Source organism: Emydura macquarii, unplaced genomic scaffold, assembly GCF_026122565.2.
Source record: "Emydura macquarii macquarii isolate MOO-44397 ecotype Brisbane River unplaced genomic scaffold, CSIRO-AGI_Emac_v2 contig_71, whole genome shotgun sequence".
In the NCBI taxonomy this organism is placed as follows: Eukaryota; Metazoa; Chordata; order Testudines; family Chelidae; genus Emydura; species Emydura macquarii.
Genome location: NW_027130208.1, coordinates 8,326,756 through 8,351,089, shown reverse-complemented (window position 1 = coordinate 8,351,089; position 24,334 = coordinate 8,326,756). Strand labels below are relative to the sequence as shown.

General features: G+C 43.8%; 2 protein-coding genes across 6 annotated transcripts in view; one reads left to right on the top strand and one right to left on the bottom strand.

The window, feature by feature from the left end:
- The first annotated feature begins 1,803 nt into the window (after positions 1–1,803).
- Positions 1,804–10,829, top strand: LOC137147803 (2-epi-5-epi-valiolone synthase-like). Its single transcript, XM_067540192.1, has 5 exons — positions 1,804–1,973; positions 4,633–5,266; positions 6,746–6,979; positions 7,804–8,056; positions 10,729–10,829. The coding sequence occupies exons 1-5, from the start codon at positions 1,804–1,806 to the stop codon at positions 10,827–10,829; spliced, it is 1,392 nt and encodes a 463-aa protein (XP_067396293.1).
- A 9,014-nt stretch (positions 10,830–19,843) lies between these two features.
- The window catches only part of MITF (melanocyte inducing transcription factor), a 160,989-nt gene continuing 156,498 nt past the window's right edge, over positions 19,844–24,334 (bottom strand). For all 5 annotated transcript variants that reach the window (XM_067542302.1, XM_067542321.1, XM_067542312.1 and 2 more), the window contains exon 10: positions 19,844–24,034. In XM_067542302.1, the coding sequence (XP_067398403.1) occupies positions 23,654–24,034 (381 nt within the window). In that variant the 3' untranslated portion in view covers positions 19,844–23,653. The remainder of the gene's footprint in view (positions 24,035–24,334) is intronic.

Here is a 24,334-nt window from a genome sequence, read left to right as displayed (position 1 = left end):
TCACCCTTTATAACCTGTTCTCAAGTCTACCTCAAACATTATTACTCATCACTGGAAATCTGACTGAGGACAGATTGAATAAATAGCACATGGCATTGCTGTTTTTACCCCCATCTCCACCACCAGCCAAGTAGTTTTCATGGGCTGTACCCTGCCCACAGTTCAAATCAGTGATGAGTGACTCTCAAAAGATTTGGAGTTAGGTTCAGAGAAGCAGCCACACATTAGAAGTCCTACCCGAGACATATAAAACATGGAGAAACCCCAGCAGGGCTCACAGCCCTTCCTCCCAAGTCCCCTACCGGAGGTGGGAGATCAAGGCGAGAGGCAAATATACATAGAGGTGGGGACTTTGCATGATCAGAGGCTTCCTAATGCCACTCTGCATAAGGCAGATTGAAACAGGAGGGCAAATTCTCAGACCATCAGCCAGGAAGATGGGGAAGAGGAGAAGTATCCCTATGATTTTTGGGAGCACTGCTAAACTGAAAGAAGAGGTCTCCCACTGTATTTAGCAGAGAAGGGGATAACGTGTTCGCCCTTTTACTTTACCACCTGCACACTGCACTCTACTATGGCAGAGAAGTTGGCTCTCGTGGAATAGACAATGCCTTGGTTGTACTCTAGAACAGCCCCCTGGCTGCCTCCCTGAAGCCACCAGCAGAAGAGAGTAGTCCAACCAGTCAGCCTTGAAGTAGAGACCCAATTCGGGTGACTGCGAGTAGAGGAGATTCTCTGTTCGGGAAGGTACAATAGAGTGCCCCCTTTTTAAAACTTGTCCGGCAGGACAACCTCCTCCTTTGCTAATGTGTTCGTGTCACATGACAACGTTGGCTCACAGCATCACGTCACAACAGTAAGGAGTTCAATGCAAGGAACTACGCAGAGGAAGTCATTTGCTGGGCACAATTTACTGGGCAATTTGATGGACAATTTACTGAGCCTACAGGTTATAAACAATATAACAGCCCTCATATTTACATGCCAATGGATGGCGCTCATCACAGCACCTAGGAAAAGGCTGAACCAAAACCCTGGATCTGAATGCTCCGAGCTAGACGCAAACCCAAATCCTAGGGTTTGAGGCCACCCCTCGTTTTGATGTGATGTCACCATAACAGTGCTTCACAGGGCCTGAAATGGATTTCAGGATCCATGGAACACTGGGATTGCTGCTGATCACAACTTGGATGATCTAACAATAGACACCCATGGGCATGAAAGATTATTACGTTGACCGTCCCCTTGTGTTTTAAGTAGAACACAGGAGTGAGAGCTGCAATGGGACCTACAAAGCCTGCACAAATCTCAGCACCATTGCTGCTTATGATCCCTCTTTGCCCCTTGGAAAGGAGGTTAAAAACCCAGCTGCACACAGAGCAGGGCCAACCATCAGGTAAATCAGAGACTCTGCACAACAAAGAAATTCCTGAAACTGAATCGATGTTTCACATAAATTATTTGACTTTCATAACATGCGTTTCACTGCAGGGCATCATTTGGGACGCTAATTTTTGGATTTGTATTGTATTTCCTAAGTATTATAAAACTAACTGATTATACAACGCCAGCTTGGGTCTTACATGTGTCTCTGGGTGAACTGAACACCTCTGACTCGTGCCCTCAGATTAGATAATACTAGTTTTGTAATTTCCCTCCCCCCCCCACACACACACTACCGACAGGTGAGCAGGAGACAGGACCTCCTCTTCCAAAATATGACCAAGCTGGATCCTTTAAAAGTGACTGAAGGCACTCATTTAGGTGAGATCTCTTGAGATAGAGATTTCATCTACTGGAAAGATGCCGGTGTCTAATGAGATCTTAGCCCCAAATGCCACAACAATCATGCCTGAGGATTCCAGGCAGACAGATTTTCAGCTGGTGCGTGTCAAGAGCACTTGGTGTCGGATCAAGAAGGGGGAAGCCATATGCAACTCTGAGGACAAGATCATCATCTCACAGGCTAAAATGTAAGTATAGACGCTGTGCTAGGAGTACTTGACAAAAACTTGATGACAAGTTTGTCATCAATCTGGCTTGGGTTTGCCATGTTACGTTATCTTTCAGATGGGGGAAACAGAGATATGTTAGGCTTATGCAACTGAAAAATGTTGTCTAATGTTGTCATGATGAGCATGACTGAAACCCACCAAAAATGCAGAGTAAAGGCTCAAACATGTTTCTCAACTCATCTTTTTGTGCGCAAATACCACTGCAATGGAGTGAATTAAAGGGGAGATTGTTATCTCCAGCTCTGAATTTTTTCACACTTTTGTGTATTTATCTGCATTGAAGTTTGGAAGCTTTCTTAAAACGTATGAGGAGTATTTAGAGGAAATTGGAGATTTTTGCAATTGGGTTTATTCAGCGTATATACATCATCATTGTGTATAAAAGGGCGGGAGGGCGTAATAGATGTTTACAGATACACAGATACGCGTAATGAAATACATAGCCAGGAAAAACAAATACAAAAGTACTAAAAATCACTGACATGATCAAAAGCATAATCCATTTCTCATAAACTTTAGGGAATTTTTCTTCCTGTGGCAACGTCAGAAAAGGGTCACAGATGGGTGAATATCTGACAAGCTTTCCCCTACGGCCAAATACAGGTCTCTGCAGGAACGTCTGCCTAGTTAATTAACCTTGGATTGCAGGAGGATCCCCTTTCATCAGAATATAGCATTTCCTTTTGCTATTAAATATTAATGGAATACTCCCAAATGTGGCTTTTTTTCCCTTTCTCCCTGCCCCCCCCCCCCCCCCATATCAGAAGCTTTCCAATATATAGAGAGACAGAAACCAAAAAGAAAACTAAAAGTATTTAGTTAGATTGTAATTTAATCAAAACAGTTGTTTCACCTTGGCAAAATATCAAAAATTTGTGGGAACAACAATGAAAAAAATGAAAAAGTTTTATTTCTTTACTAATATTTTATGGGAAATGTAATTTTTCCAACCCTAATTAAAGGCTCGATTAAGCCAAAAATGTTTTGAACAAGCATCAGCTCTGGCAGACTAAGGACCTGACATCAGTAAGAGACTGAACTCTGCTGGGAAAGCTCTGCTATTTCATCCCAGCAAGGCAAGTTCTAGCTCGAAAGGGAAAACAAGAAGCTACACAGTGGATCTAAACTACTGTTACAGAATACAGGACTAGGAGTTAGGTCCCGGTTTCGGACCTGAGTTGCAGAAATGATAAAGTCTATTTCAATTGCAGAATTGCTTGAAAAATCAAAGGATATCGTTGGATTCAAATCAGAATGCTTAGCTGTGGAGTTACCACAAGCTCTGAGAAAGAGGCAAAACAATTGTGCTGTGCTAAGAGAATCCCTTTATAAATATTAGGAAAATTAGTTCATGATCTCACAGACTGCACTGAAGACATGAAATTAGCCCAATGTCATGATTCCTCTGGCAGCAGGGAGGCGGAAGTGGGCATGCCTGCCCCTGCGGCCCTGCTGTTGGAAAAATCAGAGTATTCGGCTAATTCAGCTGCTTGCAGCAGGAGCGTAGGCTGAAGGTGATGTGCATATCCACGTGGCACTGGCTATCCGGCCCAGCTCCAGCCCAAGCCAAAATGCTGCTTCCTATCTGGTGGGCTAGTTAGGAGAAGGGAGCAGTGCTGACAATGAGTGGCATTTAAGAGCTTTTGCCTGCCCCAAGGGAGACACCACAGGAGCTGAGACCAGGATCAACTGCTTGGAGCACAAGCAGGAGGGAAAAAGGATAGTGGTAGGGTGAAGGGCCCCTACCCCAGTGTGGGGATCGATCCTCATCTCACCCCAATCCCCCTGCCTAGGGAGGGCCCCTCACACCCCTGCTCATTCTCTAAATGACAGGTCCAGGTGTCAGTCCTTCAGCATCTCCTCTGGCCGACTGGGTGTCACTATAAGGTGGGCTGGGGCTGCTAATCACCGTGCATTGTCACTGCCTCCCCACTTTCCCACCACCTCGGCTAGATGCCTTTGAAGGAACTCCTCACAATCTTCCCTCGTCTTGGCTAACCTAAGTACTTGTGTCACTTGTCAGTTTTGTCTCATCACTTCTCACTCCCTGCCCTTCCAAGTTCATGACAAAAAATGATATGAAACATCAGTTTTAATACAGAACTTGGGTACCCCACTGTTAAATTTTTGCCATGCTGGAAATAGATCTCTCTTTCATAGCCACATGTGTTGTTGGGGGGGGGGGGGACGGGGGGGGGGTTGGGTTTTTTTTTTTATTTTTGACAGTTTAAATAAATTAGAGCATTCATCTCCACCATCTTATTGACAAACTAGGGAATTGGAGAGGAACATTTCGCCTTTACAGAAGCCGTGCTACTTAGCCCTTGCTATATCATTACCCACCTCTGGGTTTAGTCATTTGATTTTTAATGATCACCTCAGCCAATTTTCCTGGTGCTGAAGCAAAGCTGACTCGTCTACAGTTTCCAGGATCATCCCTAGCGCCTACAGTATTTTAAAGATCATTACAGTATTTGCAACCCTACTATTTTCTGATGTAACAGCTGGCTTTACTGAGTGTGTATTTCAACCGGTAAGCTGGCTGCTTCATTCTTAAATTCTTTCAGACACAGAAGGTACCTAATGTATTGATCTCATGTTTTCTGATCCCTGACAGAGGCAAAAGTGTTTCAGACATTGGGATTTCCTGGACAATTGAAGCTCCTATCTCTTTCTGCTACAAAGTGGTGGAGACATGCAATCTTCTGGATCCTGCCAATAGTACACTCCTTTTTGGGCATGTCATAGATCCTCAGCAATTAGAGATGGCCATTAACAGAGAAAGAGCAGAGAGGCGTTTTATTGTAATCGATCAGATTGTTGATGAATATTATGGCTCAAAAGTGAGAAAGTACTTTGAAGCCAATAATGTTCATTATAAAATCCTTTCCCTTCCCACCACCGAAGAAACCAAATCCATGGACCTGGTCTTAAGCATCTTGCAAGAAGTTCACAACTTCGGCATTGACAGGCGTACAGAGCCCATTATTGCAATTGGAGGAGGGGTCTGCCTTGATATCGTTGGCCTAGCAGCATCACTTTACAGGAGACGCACCCCTTACATTCGTGTCCCAACAACCCTCTTGTCTTATGTGGATGCCAGTGTGGGAGCAAAGAACGGCGTAAATTTCCTTCAGTGCAAGAACAAGCTTGGAGGTTACACTCCTCCTGTAGCTACTTTTCTGGACAGATCATTCATCCAAACTATTCCACGTCGACACATCTCCAACGGGCTTGGTGAAATTTTAAAGGTACCGTTTTTTGGAATACAAATGTATTTTTGCAATACTAATGAGTAACAAAAAGTTGGATCTGTGTGTGTGGCTAGAGCTTTGTGTAAGATGTTTTATACATCCAAAGGGTGGGCTTTTCAAAGCCACTTAAAAAAGTTGGGCAACCAAATTTCATTATTTATAAATCATGCACACCCACATATTTTATAGTGGTTTGGCTTCTAAGAATCTAAAAGTGTGCCTACCCCTAGCTTCTAGGGACCCCTGATAATTTTTTAAAGTACACATAATATATAACCAAGTCATGTGCCAACTGTAGAGCAATGAGGTGGAAGAAATCTCCTTCATAATGGGCTTGATCCAAAACTTATTGAAATCCATGGGAGTCTATTTACTTCAATAAACTTTGGATAACCGTCCAATAAGAGCAAGATAAACTAGTTTTTATTCAGAATGGGGGAAGAACAGGGAAATTAGTTAAATTTTTATCCCAAGACATGTTCTAAAAGACCATTTATATACATCTCAAATGCTCAAAGTATATATTGAGTTTGATTGACTAATGCTATTCTCAATCTTTCTGGGCCAAATTCTGCTGTCGTTGTAAATCTATAGTTACTCCCTTGGACCTACATATGCAAACAGCTTTGAGAGCTATCGATGTAACGTAGTGCAAGGTCTGATTAGTGTGTCAACTTAAGAAATATTTAAATGTATTAGAAATGCATCCATCTTGAACACGTGCACACAATATCAGTAAAACCTATGCAATTCAAACCACTGCCCATAAAACTAAAAACCTTTCCAAAACCCCAGACCCACTATACCACCCCAAACTCCCAACTACTCAATTCTCTTTAAAAACAACCCTGGGGAAAAGGCATGGGTTATCCTGATGAGGTTCAGCATCTCATCGAAAAGGCCTTACCCTTTTTGCCAGGCATAAATGGCAAATGCCCTGTAAAGCCTTTCTGTTCCTGGACAGCCAGGAGCAACTAGTAATTCAACAATACATCCAGGGTTGACCAATAGCAAATTTACCTCAGCCACTGGGATGCTTCTGTAATCTCTGTTGTTTTATCCAATGGCTTCCCACCCCCAATGGACATCATCTTAACCCTGTTTGCTTTGAATCTCAAACAACTCATGTAGCTCTTACCCAGATGAGATGGATATAGGTCATTCAGAAGAGCGTCCCCAGTCAGAGTGTCATCCACATAATGAACATACCACAATCTGCACATCCTCTGTGAGCCTCCTAAGAGTCTTAATACAACCTGAACACTAGTTTTATCCATAGAACTACACTCTGCACCGATTGTGTCTGTCTATACAGACAGACATAATCAGTATATGTAAATATTTATTTGCACGCATGCACTGGGATAATGTAGTACTAGTTGTCTGTATTTCCATACATACTTTTCCTACATGTATTATGGGCTTATATAAAAATTCACAGTTTTTTTAAGTCCTTCTTTCCATTCTTTATCCAAGATGGCGCTCATGAAACACAAAGAACTCTTCGATCTACTCAAAAGCCATGGGAAACACATGCTGGACACAAAGTTCCAATCTCTCAATGGCTTGGTCAATCATGGTGATGCTGCAGTAAAGACGACCAGACTTGCCATCGAAACAATGCTGGAAGAGCTTGCGCCCAACCTCTGGGAGGATGATCTGGACAGATTGGTTGATTTTGGGCACCTGATAAGCCCGGAACTGGAAATGGTAAGTCGTGAATTTTATATTGCAATGTTCTGCTAGGAAAAAAAAAACAAAAAAAACCCCAGGTTTTATTTCTAGTAAAAATGTTCTTGGGAGGTTTTAGGTTTCAGTTCAACAGTTTTGTTGTACTTGAGAGGCAGCATGGCCCAGTGGGTAGTGCACTGGATCGGGAGTCTGGAGAGCTGAGGTCTAGTCTAAGCTCTACCAGTTATCTGACATATAACAGTGGGCAAGTCATGTCCCTGCTGTGTGCCTCAGTTTCCCCTCCTGCCTTTGTCCATGTTATCTATTTTGATTGCTAGAAATTTTGCGCCAGTGATTGTCTCTTGCTATGCATTTGAACAAAGGCACAAGGGAACCCCAATTGCATTGGTGCCTCTAGGCATTAGTGTTATATAAATAATAGCAATAATCTCAGCTCTAACAATCCAAATATTGCAGGGTTTTAAGGTTACAGACCTTTTGTTGTAGAGAAACTACTGTTCGGAAGTGGGTCCTGAGGAGGAACAGACTCAGTCCCTGTGACAAAGTTCAAGTGAGGTGTTTGCCACTCAGTAACCTTCCCTCTCTCTCTCATTCAAAGTTCAGCCATTGCCTTCAACAGGAACAGAATCAAGCTCTCTGTGGGAGATTTTATGTACCATTAATCACGTGGAAAACATTTTCTCCACTCCCCAGAAACACAAAGGATGCTGAGATCCAGCAAATCTCTAGTTCTCCTACTGAGAGCCACACACTAATGTTCATCAGCAAAGTCAGATTCATTAAGAAAACCCCCGACTATTGACTGTAAGGGGAAAAATAAGTTAATTTTACTTTCCTTACAGAAAGTTTTACCATCACTGATGCATGGAGAAGCAGTCAACATAGACATGGCATTTATGACTTACGTGGCCTATGAAAAGGGGCTTTTAACGACACCGGAAAAAGCTGACATTATTCAGTGCATGAGGGGTTTGGAGCTCCCGGTGTGGCATGACGACTGCAACTTGCATCTCATAAAGAAGGCGTTGGTGGAAAGGTTGAAACACTGTGGAGGCCAGATGAGAATGCCTCTCCCGACTGGACTTGGAACAGCAGGTACTGCAACACAGCTTCTAAAGCAGGGGAGAGGCGGAGGGTCCTTCCTTTTCGTGTGAGGGGGCCACATTGCAATTTCTTTTTCACTCAGGGGGCCGGTGAGCTGGAGGAGAGGGGCTGCTCCTCCGCTAGGCCGGCTGTTGGGGCACTGCTACTGTGCTGGGCCAGCACGGGGCAGGAGGGAAGGGGCTGCGCCTCCACTTCCGCTGGCTGGGGGGAGGGCTGCTGCTGCGCCCAGCCAGGGCTGGAGGGGGAGAGCTGTTCCTCCACCCCGACAGGCCAGAAATCAGCCTTTGATGGGCTGGACTCTGGCCCACAGGCCGAGGGTTGGACAATCCAGTTCCAAAGCTACAGGGAAAGTGGGAGTTTTCACCCCCATTCACATATAGAAGAGCAACTCCCAGACACGCTCACGACTGGCCAGATTTTTGAAGATGCGTGGAGGCCTAACGACGTAGATGGCTGCTGAGTGGGATTTTCAAAAAGGCCTAGGCACCTAACACTCATTGTGCTGAGGCACTTCTGAAAATTCCACTCATCTATGTCTTTAAGTGCCTTACTACCTTTAAAAACCTGGCCCTGAGAACCTGATCAAATACCTGTGGAATTCAATGGCAGTTTTTCCATGGACTTCAAGGGGCTTTGGATCAGGCTATTACAGTTAAGTCTTTGGAGATATTAATTACTTTTTGCTTGGAAAGCTGTCAACTTTTTTGTTTTTACTTCTCCTGGCAATGTTCAAAGAAAAAAAAATTGGGGGCTTTAATTGATCTTTTAACATCTTAATTTACCGGGACAAAGAAGGAATTCAGCGCCTGCTTCTAACCACCAGAACTTAATTAAGGACTGAGCTGTAATACACTGCCTGAAAGTTGGCCAATTGACTTTGCAAACACATTATAAATCATACTGGGCATTGTGTCAGGACGATCCAAATGCGGTGCTACGTTTGTTTAAACAAAAAAAAAAAAACGTATTAACGGTAAAAATTCCTTTGTCATGCTTGAAAACATTTCGAAATAGCTCTTGGAAAAAGGCAGCCGGTAGAAGATGCAATTAACATCCTTAGAGCTCACTAGCATGCATCCTGAGCGCTGCTAATGTCTGTCCAAAGTGATGATACACGTCTAAATCGAAATAAAATTCAGAATAAAAAGCAGCATGTAGGGCCAGCTCGTGATACATCTATAATAATTCCATCAGGTTGAGTCTCTGTGGGCTGGAGTCACAGAGGAGACTCATTTCTCCACTGGGACAGCATGTTGGGTGTGTGTAGCAAACCACAACAGGGAGGCTGCCTCCAAACCGCAGGTATACGCAGGTGCGCAGGTATACGTCAGTGAAAGGCTCTGGCAGAGGGGAGGCAGCGGGGAAAGGCTCTGGCCCCTCCTTGCAGTGAGGAAAGGCTCCAGCAGGGAGAAGCTGCCTCCCACTGCCAGAGCCTTTCATTGCTGCAGTGAAAGGCTCCGGCGTTGGCTTGACAGCAAGACACCACGCCGCTAAAAACAGCAGCCTAGACGGGGGAGACGTGGCTTGGGTGTGTAGAGAGCCGTGCAAAGTACATACTGTAAGGTTCTGGTGTGCTTTTACGCTGTTCGCTTGAGTGGTGCCTCAACATCTACGCTGCTACACCCTACTTGTGCTAGGGGCGCATGCGGTTTCTGGGCCCTACACGCCACTGTAAGTGCAGATGTGGCCTTAGTGGAAGTCTGAGCCCCGAGGTAGGTGCCCAGGCTCCCTATGCATTGTATGCGGAGAATTAGGCCCCTAAGAAAAGAATTCTCACAAGCGAGAAAACCTAAACTAGCCTGGAGTCAAAGGCAGAGGAAAGAGAAACGAGGGAGGGAGAGGGGGACGGCTGCTTAAGACACCCGACTGACGGACCGGTGGGAGGCACCTGAATCAGGTCAGCCCTTCCTCTTGAAAAGCCACAGAGAAAGAGCCCTCTGAGCCCGACCCCTTATCGCCAATAACCCAGGGACTCTTCAGGAAAGTGGGAGAGCCAGGTTCATGTCACCGCTCCAATGAATGTCTAACTAGTCATACCAAGTAGAACAGCTTCCAACGGAGAGATGGAGAGAGCCCTACACCCACAATATCCACTGGCCTGGTGGTTGGAGCACTCACTTGGCCTGGGGTCAAGTCCCTGCTCCAAATCCGGTACAATGGGGGTTCAGGTCTGGGTCTCCCCCATCCCAGGTGAGCTACTGGCTATTCTGGGATAAAATTCCCACCCTGTTGGCCCCCAGCTGGCTCCGGTGTGGGGTAGACAGGCTCAAAGCACGTTCACTGGATCTGCCTCCTCCCGTGGAGATAAGCAGGGGAACGCCAGGTATAAGACTTAGGCATGAGGGACTTGGAGCAGCTCCAGAGTTGTAGGGCAAGGTCAGGACTTAGGCAGCTTTGTGCATGCCTCCCGGCGGCAGCTAGAGGGATCCAGGCACCTAAAGAGCGAGGCGGCCGCTAAGCGGAGGTGTTGTGAATGTCAGCGGCGCCTAAATGTTCGGCTTAGGCACCTAAAGATGCAGTCAGGCACCTAGAATCTCTTTGTGAATCTAGTGCTGTTAAGAAGTCTCGTAAAGCTGTGCAGGGAGAGTGCGCCTCACTTTCTGGGAGTCCGTGGGAGAAGCGTCTCCAGATGTCAAATTACCTAAAACAATCATATTTTGCAGAGATATTCAATGATCTCACCGAAGAGACCCTGGAAAGAGCGTACAAACGGTGGGCCAGCGAATGTAAGACTGCGATGGAAGAGGACTTTGGGATTCACTGAAGACTGTAGAAGTTGGATGGTATCAGGCAAAGCTGTAATTTAGTGGGCAGGGCTGGATTTCAGATAGAATCATTTCAAATGACCTTATGAAGTCATCAAAAAAGTGTTGGTTGTTTTGTGTTTTTTTTTTTTTTTAAAAGAGGCATCTGATCTGTTATGCCTTTTACGTTTGTGCACTTTGGTACAGAAGCTCCTAGGGGCAACCTCTTGGTCTATGTTTGTATCGCTCCCAGTGCTTGGAGAACTCTCAAGAAATAATGAACATCAGTAACTGGAATTATGGACTGGATTGCATGTTATGAGCACAGCCCTGCCCCCACTGAAGTCAATGGCAGATCTTCCATTCCTTTTCCTTCTCCTTCATTCCCTACACTAGGACAGACTATCGGGTGATCTAAAATAGAGCTTGTAGAGGGATCTCTCTCCATTGTCCGCCAATGGAGCACTGAAGTCACTAGAAGTGTTTCCTGAGTTAAGATTGCAGGATTAGGTCTAGAAGGGATATAAAAGGAGTTGGGTTGGGTGACGTAGCAAACAAACACATTTCCTATTTATAACACAGCCTTTATCGTATAAGATTGCACTATTGTATTGTAAATGTGTTTCCTCGGAAAACAGTACACTATGTAAAATAGTTAAAGAAGAGTAAAATGCCTCTGATACATTATGCAGCACAGATAGTGGTTTTCTAAGCTACTTTCCATTTTAGTTGTTTGAATATGTTAAGGCAAAAAATATGTATTGGCTTTTACCCTAATCCTGGACAGAACGTTTTGAACATAGAAACCATTCTATAGTGTCAGATTACAAAATCTCTCTGTTTCAATGTGTAATAGGCAATGGTATAATCTAAGTAGCTGTGGAAGTCCTAGATGTGGGACTTTTCAAATTACAGTGGACAAAAGGCTAGAAAGTGCATAGCAGGCAGCAAGCCTCCACCGGCAGCAAAAAATGGTCTATTGTCACTTCTAACGTCTATGATTCTGATTAACTGTATTTACTTAACTAGCTAGAAATATGTACGTACAATTATATCTCAAAAAACACCCTTCGTCAAATTCTGCTGTGATGTAGAGTGATCTATCTGACCAAGTTACACATTGGGTTTAGGTTGGTCAAAAAATGGATGTTGGTGGTTTATCTGGGTAACCTCTACAAATTCAGAAAGCCGTGGGTGTGCTCAATAAGTGCAACTTATGTCACTTTCATATTGTGTAGACACAAAATCTAGGTGGCATATGCAGGAACAGCTCCCGTTCAAATCTAAAGGGAGCTGTGTTATGCCTACTTACCCCTGGGATGAATTTGGCTCATTCGAGCTCATAAAGCATTCACATTCAAGGCAACTATGATCACTGAAGAAGAACCACTAGAAGCTGGAAAACAAACAAGATTAATATCTCCAAATGGCATGAACATTATGTCTTAGTAACTTGACAGTCACGGAAAATGTTATACATCACATGAAGAACATGAAAAATTGAAGGGGCTGTGGTCCTTTTGCTTGGAGGTGGATGCAAGGGAAATACAGTCAGCAGCCTTTTTATTATTTCAAGTGTTTTTATGCAATCAATTCAATATGCTATACTAGTTTTTGCTGGTGTATTGGTTTCTCGCTATTTACTAAAGAAATAAAAGCCATTAAATCATAAAAAAGTTTGTAATGAAAACCAGTTCAGAGTGTGTGTGTGTGTGTGTGTGTGTGTGTGTGTGTGTGTGCGCGCGCATGAGAGAGAGAGAGAGACAGACAAACAGAGATGAAACCTATGAATGATACCTCTCCAATACTTCCATTCTGCCTGGAGGAGTCTTTAGCCACCATAACATTGCTCTTTTAAATGCTTCCTTTGCAATCCCTTCTTCCCTGCCTAGCCTCACGTCTGCTTTTGTTTTTCTGCTCTCCAGTGTTTGTTGTGGGACGGATGGGGAGAGGTCTGGCCAGAGTTCCCCCTTACCCTTGACACTTGAAGCGCTGATACCTAAAACACGCAAAGAGAACAACACTGCCCCCTACTGAAAACCCAGTCTGCCAGGTTCTCCTCTTGCTTCTGACCTGGGGCTGCAGGGAACAGCAATCTTCTAGGCATGGGAGGGTGCTGCTCGCCAAGGATGCCAGCGTTAAGAAGAAGAGCCAATGATCCAGTTATTGCCCAGGCTTTTCTATTTTATGACACTGAGGTCAGAGAAAGCGATCCCCACAGGCAGTGTGGACGAAGGTGGTGGCTGACGCTCCCCTTGAAGGCGGCCGCAGTCTGCCCCTGCCTGCTTTTGACTTAGCTGTAAGTCAGCTGTCAGCATTCTGGCAGGCTGCTAATTCATTTGGAGAGCACAAAGCTGCTCAGAAATCACACCCCGGGCGCAAAACCAAAGATATTTTAACAATAAATCTCTCTCGGATGCCTCAACAGCAACCAGCACTAGAGTTGAGACTCAACATCCAACCTTTGCCTACAGAAGAAGAGTTCTCTACACCGCTAACTAGACAAATCTTGTGACAGACACAGCTGCCATGTGAACACTCACTAAACACAATTCTTATGCCAGATCACAAAAAAATACGTACGTCCATTACATTAACACAGGAACTAACTGTGTAGTAAGGCAGCTTCAGGCGTGAGGCTGCAGAATAAATAGCTACGTATGCTCAGATGCCCACATTCATAATGGCTGAGAAGCAGATAAGGGCCTTGTCCAGACAACTTCCATTTAGGCTAAAAAACCAATACCAGTGACTTTGCTGGAAGTTCGGACTGAGCCCCTAACACATGCAGGGGCAGAGTCAAGGTTGGTTGTGTGCTGAGCACCGAGAACGTTGTTTCGTGGTCTGTGTCTGTATTGAGCACTCAAGCTGGCATCCCAAATCTGTAAAATAAGAGTCACGTGTTCCAGAAAAATTGACACAGAATCATAGAAGATTAGGGTTCGGAGGACCTCAGGAGGTCATCTAGCCCAACCCCTTGCTCAAAGCAGGGCCAGCTGCAACTAAATCATCCCAGCCAGGGCTTTGTCAAGCCGGGCCTTAAAAACCTGTAAGAATGGAGATTCCATCACATTTCTAACTAACCGATTCCAGTGCTTCACCACCCTCCTTGTGAAAAAGTGTTTCCTAATATCCAACCTAGACCTCCCCCACTTCAACTTGAGACCATTGCTCCTAGTTCTGTCATCTGCCACCACTGAGAACAGCCTAGCTCCATCCTCCCTGGAACCCCCTTTCAGGTAGTTGAAGGCTGTTAGCAAATCCCCCTTCATTCTTTTCTTCTGCAGACTAAACAAGCCTAGTTCCCTCAGCCTCTCCTCATAAGTCTTGTGCTCTAGCCTCCTAATCATTTTTGTTGCTCTCCGCTGGACTATCTCCAACTTGTCCACATCCTTTCTGTAGTGGGGAGCTCAACACTGGACACAATATTCCAAATGTGACCTCCCCGGTGCCAAATAGAATACATTCGAAAATACTCACTCACACTAATTAGACTGTGGATGTCATTGAAATAGAACATTTAGCAAGATTCTGAGAGGGATTGGACACTGGCTATCAAGAATACCAGAGTTATAATAGTAAATACTATAAATGGGGTTTTGGAAGGGATATAAAATCTCATGCTTCTAGGTTTAAACCATCCTCTACTAGGAAGTGGGTGGATAATCCTGCTCTATGGCCAGATTATCCCATATCTGCCTACTACAGGGTTTATTGCACCTTCCCTTGTTAGTGCTGGCCACTGCCGAAGACAGGATGCTGGGCTAGATGGACTGCAGGTTTGATCCAGTTGGACAATTGCTATGAGGGCCTGGTGTGGTATAAAGTTCATATTGATATTTTGGGATTACCAATTTAATTCACTGGTAGCTTTACTACTTGATGAGTGATGGGGACAGCCTAAACTCAAACTGATAAAACCATCTCATGCCAGCACATAAAATCATATCTATAGAAAGTCAAATGTATTGCTAAGTTTTAAAGTATGCAATGTGTTTCGTGCTGCCTGGTAAAGAAACTGCTGTAAAACACGTTCTGGTTGGTGAACCAGGAGCCATTACACAGCAGACACTACATTGAGTAAATATGTAACGTTTTCAGAGGCACAAAGGGCCTTTAGGCACCCAACTCCCACTGACAGCCAGATGAGAGTCGGGCACTTAATTGTGCTTCGTGTCTTGGAAATTAAACTACAAATAAATAAATGTCAGAAGCACATTTGAATAACTGAGGGTCTGGTCCGATCACGTATCCAGGCAGAGTTCCTCTGGGCCGCATCCGCTGACTCCTTAGCGTCTTTTGAGAGCAGTGGGCACTGTCCGGGGTTCTCTGCTGTGTCCCCTTCAGGTTCCCTCCATTTAACCTTTTGACCTTCACACCTGTTCCCGTTTTCTCATTTGTCGTCTCCTGAAATTAGTTGAGTCCCGGGCCCCGTGACTCCTCCCCTTAGGCTGGGGGAGGGGCTTTAGCCATGGGCGGGCTTGCACTCACCCCCGTCCCGGAACCCAAATAGTACTGAGGCTCCAGTCCAGTGCTCATTGAAATCGGTGGAAAGACTCCTACTGACATCAGTGGGCTTTGGATCAGGCCCCAAATGCATGACATTTTAAGACTCTGATACCATATCAACTCCAGTGGTGCAGTCATATGTCGAGATCCACCCGATATTGTGTGTACTGCCTTTTCACCTCCGTCTTCAGGAAATAATGCGTATAGTAACATATCAAAGGAGCTAGAGTACAATTATGATTAGAAGGGGAGCACGTGATCATTATCTCTCCCCCCCCCCCCTTCTACCTTAGTGACAGAATGCAATCAACCTCTGCCAGGCTTTGTTGCTTAGTAGCAGACATTTTTAATTATATACTAAAATATGCTAAAGCACATAGAACTGCTGTGTGACTAATACACGTATATCAAGAAAGGCATATGACAGCAACTAAATTGCTTTAGTGTCTGATAAAGAGTTCCTCTGCCAGACTTGTCATCAAAAGATCGAGGAGAGGAGGTGGAAAGTATTTTTAATAAAACAACTACTTTAAAATACTCTTCATTGTTTGCAATGCATTTTTTTTTTAAATCTACCACCAATTTAATGCTTTTCCATGTATTAAGCTTTGATTTAATTCCTTCTTTTCAAAGGGAGCTATTATCACTACCCCTAAAATCTCAGCTCACTTCCACATTACCGTCAATGAAATATTATACCAGAGAGAAAATGAAATATAAGCTCCATCAAGATGTTAACGAGCTGTAAATACTTCATGTATTTGTTTGTACTAGATTATTTCTGTAAAGACGGTGAGATTGTTTTGAAATTAATACATGCTGGAGTTAAACAATTACTCCTTTTCCAACTGTCTGGTCCACAATCAGCAGCTGCATCACAGGAAATCAGTGTTCTTCTCAAACGAGAAGGAAAAATCTTGGGCTCTGATTCTCATTTACATCAAGGTCTCTTTACAGAATTCAGGCAGTGTAAGGTGGTCTTAAAGTGGATGTCATTTACAGCCACTTTATACAGCATTAAGGGTATCTTAGGGCAAAGGGGAATCATGCCAGATTTCTTTAACAGTGGCAGGTGCTAAATATTTTAAACAAAAATCTCTTAAGTGGAGAGTAAAACATCATCGAACACAACAGAATTTTAATATGAAACATGTGGTCTATCCCATGTATTATGTAACAGACTGCTGAACGTTTGGTGTCTGTCTTAAGCTGCTGCTGATGATGTAAATTACATGCTACGTTCAGATGAAACTACTTACAAATTAGGAAATTAAATCATGACTCGCATTAGAGCAACACGAATTTACTTGGTCTTCATTGGACTAGAACTGATCATATGGAACTAATGCAATGTTGTGTGTGGATGTCACATTAGTCATGCATTTGTTGTAGGAATTCTGCAAGTGCCAGAATGGAATAGCAATCACACACGGCAGAGTGACATCCAGGTCTCAACCTGTAAAGGGAACTTTACCTTCATTAAGCTTCACACAGAAATGAAGGCTACATCTCCATTAGGTTTTGGTTTTTAGTCCCATCCTAATGCCATAAGGCTGAAGGGGAAATGGAAAGTCTTTCATACTGGATAGCTCCTTACAGGATAGGAGAGTCGTTGCATACTTTTTTTAGATCATAATTTACGTTGCTCTGGGGTGTGAATAATCCACATCTCTGAGCGACATAAATTACATGGACCCAAACATCAGCGAGGACAGCATTATGTAGGCGGGAGAGCTTCTCCCGTCGACACAGCAGAACTTCCATGAGAGGTGGTAGCTGACGGGAGCTCTCTCCCATAGGCATAGAGCATCTCCACCAGATGCGCCACAATGGCATAGCTTCTCGTGTAGACTAGCACTCGGTCTTCACTGCTTAAAAGGGTGGCTTTTTAAAAAGCAAGATAAACACACCATAGCTATCTCGCTGAGTAAACGGAGACAAGGCACTTGTGTTTACCCTTCCTGGGGCTGACCTTGTCTCGTTTACCTCGCAGCAGAACTAAAGTGCCTTGTCTCCAGCTCTGTTTTTACAGCAGCCGTATAGCTCAGCCGTATAGCTCAGGCGGGCTAGGTGCCTTTTTACCATGGAACAAAACAAACTGGCAGTGAAGACAAAGCAATAAACTATGTCGACAGCAGCTGGGAGAATGCCATTCCCAGCCCCAGTCAACATTCAGTCACTAGCTCTGCTTCAGCTACTGAAATAAAAATGGCAGTGGGGTCGTGGCCACACGGGAGGCAGCCCGGGCTAGCCACACAGCTGAGTACAACCCCATCCAAGATCCTACCTGCATCCTTGGATAGCTAGCCTGAGCCATCTCCTGTGCCGACAAGGCCATGTTGCTATTGTTAATGCGCTAACTCATGGAGCTAGCACCTGGGTGTCTACTCGAGCTGGGAATCACACCTCCTAGCTGCAGTGTAGACATACCAATAAACCACAAGGACTTTGGGATGGGGACCGTCGTTCCAATCCCCGATAGGGGATCTAGGTATTACACTACAAAGAATACATAATGCAATTTGAAACACAACATTATATACCAATGGATTTCTTAGGTAATATGTGAATTAACATAAAACGGTGCCTCAACCCACCACAGCAACATTACCGCCAAGGCTAGTCAGTTGTCTGTATCATTTGAGTTTCACTTGAAGCAACGTTCTGATTTGCACTATGAAAACTGGTGGAAAAGCAATACACTCCTCCTTTCCCATTGGCAGCTCGATGGTCTTTGGGATTGTCTCACAAGAACAAGCCAATAGCTCAGTCCATTAAGACTGTGTCCGCCAATCAATTGTTAATCTTTGGATACCTGAACATTCGCCAAACCTGAAAGCAGAAGCTGGGTAAAATGTTCACTCTAATAGGTGATCCTCAAAGTTTGGGGGTGCTTGCATCCAGGATTTTAGTCCAAACCAACCTCTGGTGTAAACTAAGGATTAGAGGGCTCCTAGTTTATCAAGTGCCCATACAGGAAATTGTTTTAAGGTTCTTCTCCAACCTAAGATATTCTTCTCCAACATAAGGTGTTCTTACCTTGTCCTGTTCATCTCCAACATAAGATGTTACCTTGTCCTTCCCTCACGTTTGTTGTGTCCTCTTGTTTCTTGTCACATATGTAGATTGAAAGGACTTTGGCATAAGGACTTTTCCTTAATTACTCGTACAGCGCCTAACACAAGGGTGCCCTGAACCCCAACTGTGGCTTCCAGGAATTACTGCAACCCAAACAAAAGAATCATGTGTGTGTAAGGGGGAGGAGATAAATGGCTATGATTTGGCCGGTCTCCAGTTGAACATCAGAGAAGAGAACATCCATACTCAGTGCTGTTAACGCCATCATCTGAGATTTACCACAGGTTTTTTCACTCCATGATGTAAGGAACAAATGTGTAAAACAATAATTATTATGTGCACTACAATAGCACCGCGAGCCCCCCACTGAAATCAGGGCACCAGTGCGCTAAGTGATGTACAGAAGAGACAGTCGTGGACCTCACATTCTAAAGGCTGGAAAGAGAATAAAGGCACCGGGTGGGGAAGGGTTTGCCTGAAGACATGGGCCAGTGAGTTGCAGAGCTGGGAATAGGGCCCAGGTCTCCTGATTCCCAGTTGAATGCCCTGAACCAGGTGTTCACAAATCACAACAATGCACAATATCCAGCGAGGCAGGAGGAGGTCATTAAGATTGTGGCTGCAGTTATAGCATGAACCCACCTGCTGGCAAAAGAAAATGCACATAAATGGAACGCGTCTCCTTTTGAGACTCACCCATCTGGGGAGCATGAGCCTCTACGTTGCTTTTAATGAGTCAGGGTGTCTTTTTCAAACCACTCCTGGGAATTTCTAGGGCACTACAGAGAGAGCGAACTTCAAACCTGTTTGAAAAGTAGAATTCTGTATTTGTGGACTCTGCACCACAATCGGACATTATAGCAAGGGGGGAGCGCGGGGGAGCGTGCCCCCTCCTCACCTGAGTTTGGCGAAGTTCAGCTCAGTGATCACACAAGGCTTCTTTCTGCTCAGCCTGGTAAGCGGTAAGGGGGCGAGTCTGCAAACAGAGACCTTTGTCTGAGTGCGCTGAGCCAGCCAAGTCCTGCCCTCCCCCCCAGTCCTCTGCTAGAGCATCAGCCTGGAGCTGCCCCTGGTCACCTCCCGCAGAGCTGTGCCTTTACACCAGCCCGGACAGGTAACGGTGCTAAGCCAGGCAGCTCACAGCACCTTCTGAGAACTGGCCAGTGCGGATGGAGGGGTGGTAAGAGGTCTCCATTTTTTTTAAGGGGACCCCTGCCCAATTTTTTTTTTGGAATCCTCTCATGGAAAAAAGCTTCTAAGGAGAACTGCCTGTCAGCATCAGCTCCTCCCAGTTCATCAGCCTGCTGGACGTTTGCCCATCAAAAGGCCAGGATCCATTAGTAGGACTCGGGCTAAGTCACAAACATGACGTGTGCCGTTGGGAGCCGTAACAGTCATTTAAAACCAAGATTCACTTGCACTGAACACACGTGGCTCACACAGAGGATGTGAAAAAACCAATTGCTTTAATCCATCTATCAAGAACAACAGTTCAAAGTATTTCATTGGATACATTACTATTGATCCATAATTTACAGTGCTATGGACCATACACAAATTATTGCTGCAGTCAACAGCAGGTGAATATCAACATCATTACAATACCAAGCATCCTAGCAAGAGGCAGTAATTCATGTCAAGAAATATTGGTATTTCATATCATCGAGATCCGCTTCCCCCCAGTGCATTTTATGTCAAAAAACATCAACGTAAGTGCATTATTTTGTGCTTTGCTTTTTTTCCTTGTATACTTGCTATTTGCTTTTATAGGCTGCAGAGTTAATATTGCTTCATAGTCTAAAAACAACAAAGACCTTCACTGTATTCCATACGTTCATATTTGTTGCATAGTTTTGGCAAAGGTGAGAATTGCTTGGAACTCCATTTACCTGGCCAGGTAAGTCAGGCCTAGCTCACATTGCCGGCAGGTGGGCCACGTAGTCATGACAGACTGACGCTTTGGGCAACCACTGTCCTGGCTGCTCCATCTTGCTGCCGCAATGTCTTGCCTCCAGCTGCTGACTCCTTGCCTGTCTGCTGTAGTTACTCCCCATGTAAAACATGAAGGGCCATATGCACCATGGTGCGTGTACAATAGAGAGAATCAGAGCATCCGAACTGAAAAGCCCAGACCTGCTAGTGGCACACTGAACTGGAACACTCCGAGGCTCTCATGCAGAAGAGCTGCAATACCCCAAAAACGGGACATGGCCTACGAGGAGTTGAGGGAAAGGCCTGAGTTGAGTGTCACGGACAGTACGCTGTCTTGGAGCTACACTACAGAGCCCACACCACGTGATATAGTTGCTGGGGACCACAGAAATGTCTAACCAGAGAAATCCAGATCTTGGTAAGGAATTGTATTTTTGTCGATTTTTAAGTATATCAGGATCATATACAAATTGCATGAGGGCAGGGGATCAGGGCTTCATTTTAGTCCACGTGGACTAAAGCACGATGCATATTTGCATGCCTCACACCCAGACCCTGCACAGATAACAGCATGGTACCCTGCAAGGTATCCAGTTCCGGGCCATAGTAATTGGATTTTCTGGTGACAACACCCTTGTGCATCCCATTTTTGTCAGACTGCTGCAGCCCTCTGGTCTTCGCTCACCACTTTGCTATAGCCACTCTTTTACCTCTCCTATTTCCTTCATCTGTCACCATCAAAGTATTGCAACGAACAGGAGCAAGTGACTGCATGCATAGTTGCTAAACTGCGGCGCAGCTGTGCAGACAGCCACCCAGGAAATACGAGCATCTTAACTGCACGGCTGAGTATGGTGATGGGCTGCAATAACAGTGCTGGAGACCTATATATGCAGTGCCTCTGGTCTAGCAGATACAGAAAACAGCCCCAAAAAACTGGCTAGGAGAACACAGGCATTGTTGTAACACGGTAATCTGACTCCTGCCCCTACTCCAAAAGTGACAAATCTGGTGATTATCAAAGCTAATATACAGTTAGCTATTCAAGCAGAAACAAATACTGGTGAAAGAGCTATACAAACACAAGAAAGAATGTCAAGAATATAGAATCATAGACGTGTAGGACTGGAAGGGACCTTGAGAGGTCATCTAGTCCAGTCCCCTGCACTCAAGGCAGGGCTATGTAGTAAACTAGACCATTCCTATGTGGCTGATATAGAGGAGAGTTCCCTCTCTAAACCCCGATCGACCCCAAGTACCAGAATAGAAAGTAGCAGAGCTGATAGCAGGCCCGGTCATGCACTCTCATTGTCAACCAAAAAACTCCTATTGACTTCAATGAGAGCAGGACTGGGCACCAGTGGTTTCAAGGATTTTTCCATAACCGAATGCATACATGAAAGATGCAGCATCCATCAGTATGAACCTTCTACTAAAATGCCTGACATTCTGTCCTCTGTCTTTCATCAGCACTATTTTCACATTTGATTTCTGAACACTGTTAAACCGCCAGGACCAAGTTTTCTTGGTCAAGTCTGCCATGTTTGTACTCAAGATTTAAAGGTATATCTATCTTTCCAGTGTCGCACAAAGAGAATGGGAAGCTCTTGTTTTCTACCTAGGCACCGGGCTCCCCTCAGATTTCCTATAAATATCACCTCAAAACTTTCTCCTATGCCACACTTCAGTCAGTGTTAGCCCAAGAAGACCACTATGATAATTTAAGGCACTTCATTCTGAATGAGACGCTTCCAAGTCAACGGTAGGCTGTTACTGAGAAATCCACTCAGTCAGCCTGGCTCATAACACTATCTGTCATCTTTGTAAAACATCTAGGTTTGATATAATGCAATTATAACTACTGTTATTGCATAGGACTACACTTGTGTAGATAATGCACCAAAACTACTTTCACAACATTGTTGCAAGTTAAATAAATACAGTGGTTATCAAGTAACAGTTATTTGAAGATACAGTAAATTTATTCTTTTTAAACCAGCCATGCTGCTGAAAGAAAACACCAATTTAATTACTATAATGGGCATATTAACTATATAGCTATTAGGCTTCAAAGCGTATTACTAATCTTTCTGCATCACTAAAAATAAATATGTAAGTTCAGTTTCTCTACAGAGATTTGTTTGTTACCTAGTCTAAATTTGTACTACACCTTAAATTGTGTTTAAAAATATTTCAAAGTGAGACTGTAATATACAAAATATTCTCAAAATCTCTCTTAATACATAGGATCCTGCATAAAAGCTTCCTTTCAAGTGTTTACAAAGAATGCAGAAAACCTCCAGTGAGTTTTAAACATGTCAAAAAACGGTTGCAATATTAAAAGGCATATTCTTATAAAGGAAATACAACTATATTTAAAACAAAACAAAAAAAATGAGGATAACTAAAGAATCCATGCAAATGAAAAACCTGTACAACACATAAAAAAAAAAATAAGGCCCGTTAGAAATATACAACAAAATGTGCCCAGTTGATAAAATGTATTGAATTTTGTCTGAAACTGTGTACCAGCCTACAGTGCTCCTTCGTGTTTTATTATTGATAAGCAATTCTACATCTCCTTCCCAAACTAAAAGCCTTTAAAGAAAAGCTTGAACTAGGAGCAGAAGGGAGACCCACTCAGCTGAGAGTAAAAATAATAGCACTCCAGGAAACTGAGACAGATTCCATGTCTCCCTGCACGCTCGCCTTCCTTTCTAGCAACACCATGAGGAACATTTTATATTGCAATCAACACAATCAGTATGTGTTAACACTAGTTTTATTATTATTAAAGTAGAATAGTGATTTATTTTAAACATCTGGTGATAAAGACTAAACTAAGTTTGAAGGATACTGTATCTTTAAGGCAGCACTATTAAATCATTACAACATGGTTACAAAGTGGATATTTTTGGTTTCTTCACATTCTCTCTCTCTTTTTTTTTTTTTTTTTTTTTTAAACTTTACATTTAGTTTCCAAGTAAGTAACTTGTTAAGTTTCCCTGAATAGAAACAGACTGTTGCTTTGATTTGTAATTCTATTGCTTTGAGTAGATTTGACCAGTTCAAAGTTCTTGGTGAATCCAGTTCACAAATACGGTACATGTGTCGTACACTATTTTGGAGGCATTGGTAACTTTTAAAATAGAATATACAAGTCTTTTCACAAAATTCAAAAAATATATATAATATATATACTGGGCTATTGATAAAGCACAAGTAGATTAATATTAAAAGAAAATCAAAAAACCTAAAAATGTAAATTATTCCATCTACTGAGCAAGAAATGAAGCAGTTTATGAGAGACCATGCCCATGATCTGCTAACAAACGTGATCAGTGTCTTCCATGCTCACGCTGCTTCTTCTGCTACTTGTTTTTGAAGCTCCAGGAGACACTGAGGAAAGGAGCGGGTCAGTAACTCCTACAGGGGAGAGAGTATCGTCCATCAAAATATCTTCCAGTTTGGATCCCACTTTTGTGGGAACACTGTAGGTTCCTAGGTTATCGTTGAAAGTTATGGTACCATCAGTAAGATCGAGGGTAGTAGTGCAAGATAAATCTGAGCGGTGCTGCAGTATGTCTTGGTTGCAGTTATCAAGGACAGGTTCTTGCTTGATGACTCGGTTTACCACATCTGGTGAGCAAAGGCCTGTGGATGGAACAAGGGAAAGTCCATGTGCTCGAGCCTGCATCTCAAGTTCCTATAAAAAAGGCAACAGACACAAATAAAACCTGAGAGCAAAGACGAAGCGTAATGTTCTTGATACATCTTTGATGGATTAAAACGGGTCCCATCTCACTAGGAGGGCAACAACTACTGCAAGAACTGGACTTGACATAGCTATCAAACCCCTCCCACATCCTCCTCTTCCCCCTTGTCCTCCCCCCTCGCCCCCCAACAAAATTACTACTTAAATAATATTCTCTCAATTAAAAGTCTGCAGAGAGTCAGTGGTGGCAGACCACTGCCAAAGCCAGTTCCTTCAGACTTTTCCTGAAGA

Coding starts and splice junctions, on each gene's coding strand:
- LOC137147803 (XM_067540192.1), top strand. CDS start 1,804: ATGCCGGTGTCTAATGAGATCTTAGCCCCAAATGCCACAACAATCATG. Junction 1,974..4,632: donor ATCATCTCACAGGCTAAAAT/GTAAGTATAGAC, acceptor GATCCCTGACAG/AGGCAAAAGTGTTTCAGACA. Junction 5,267..6,745: donor GGCTTGGTGAAATTTTAAAG/GTACCGTTTTTT, acceptor TCTTTATCCAAG/ATGGCGCTCATGAAACACAA.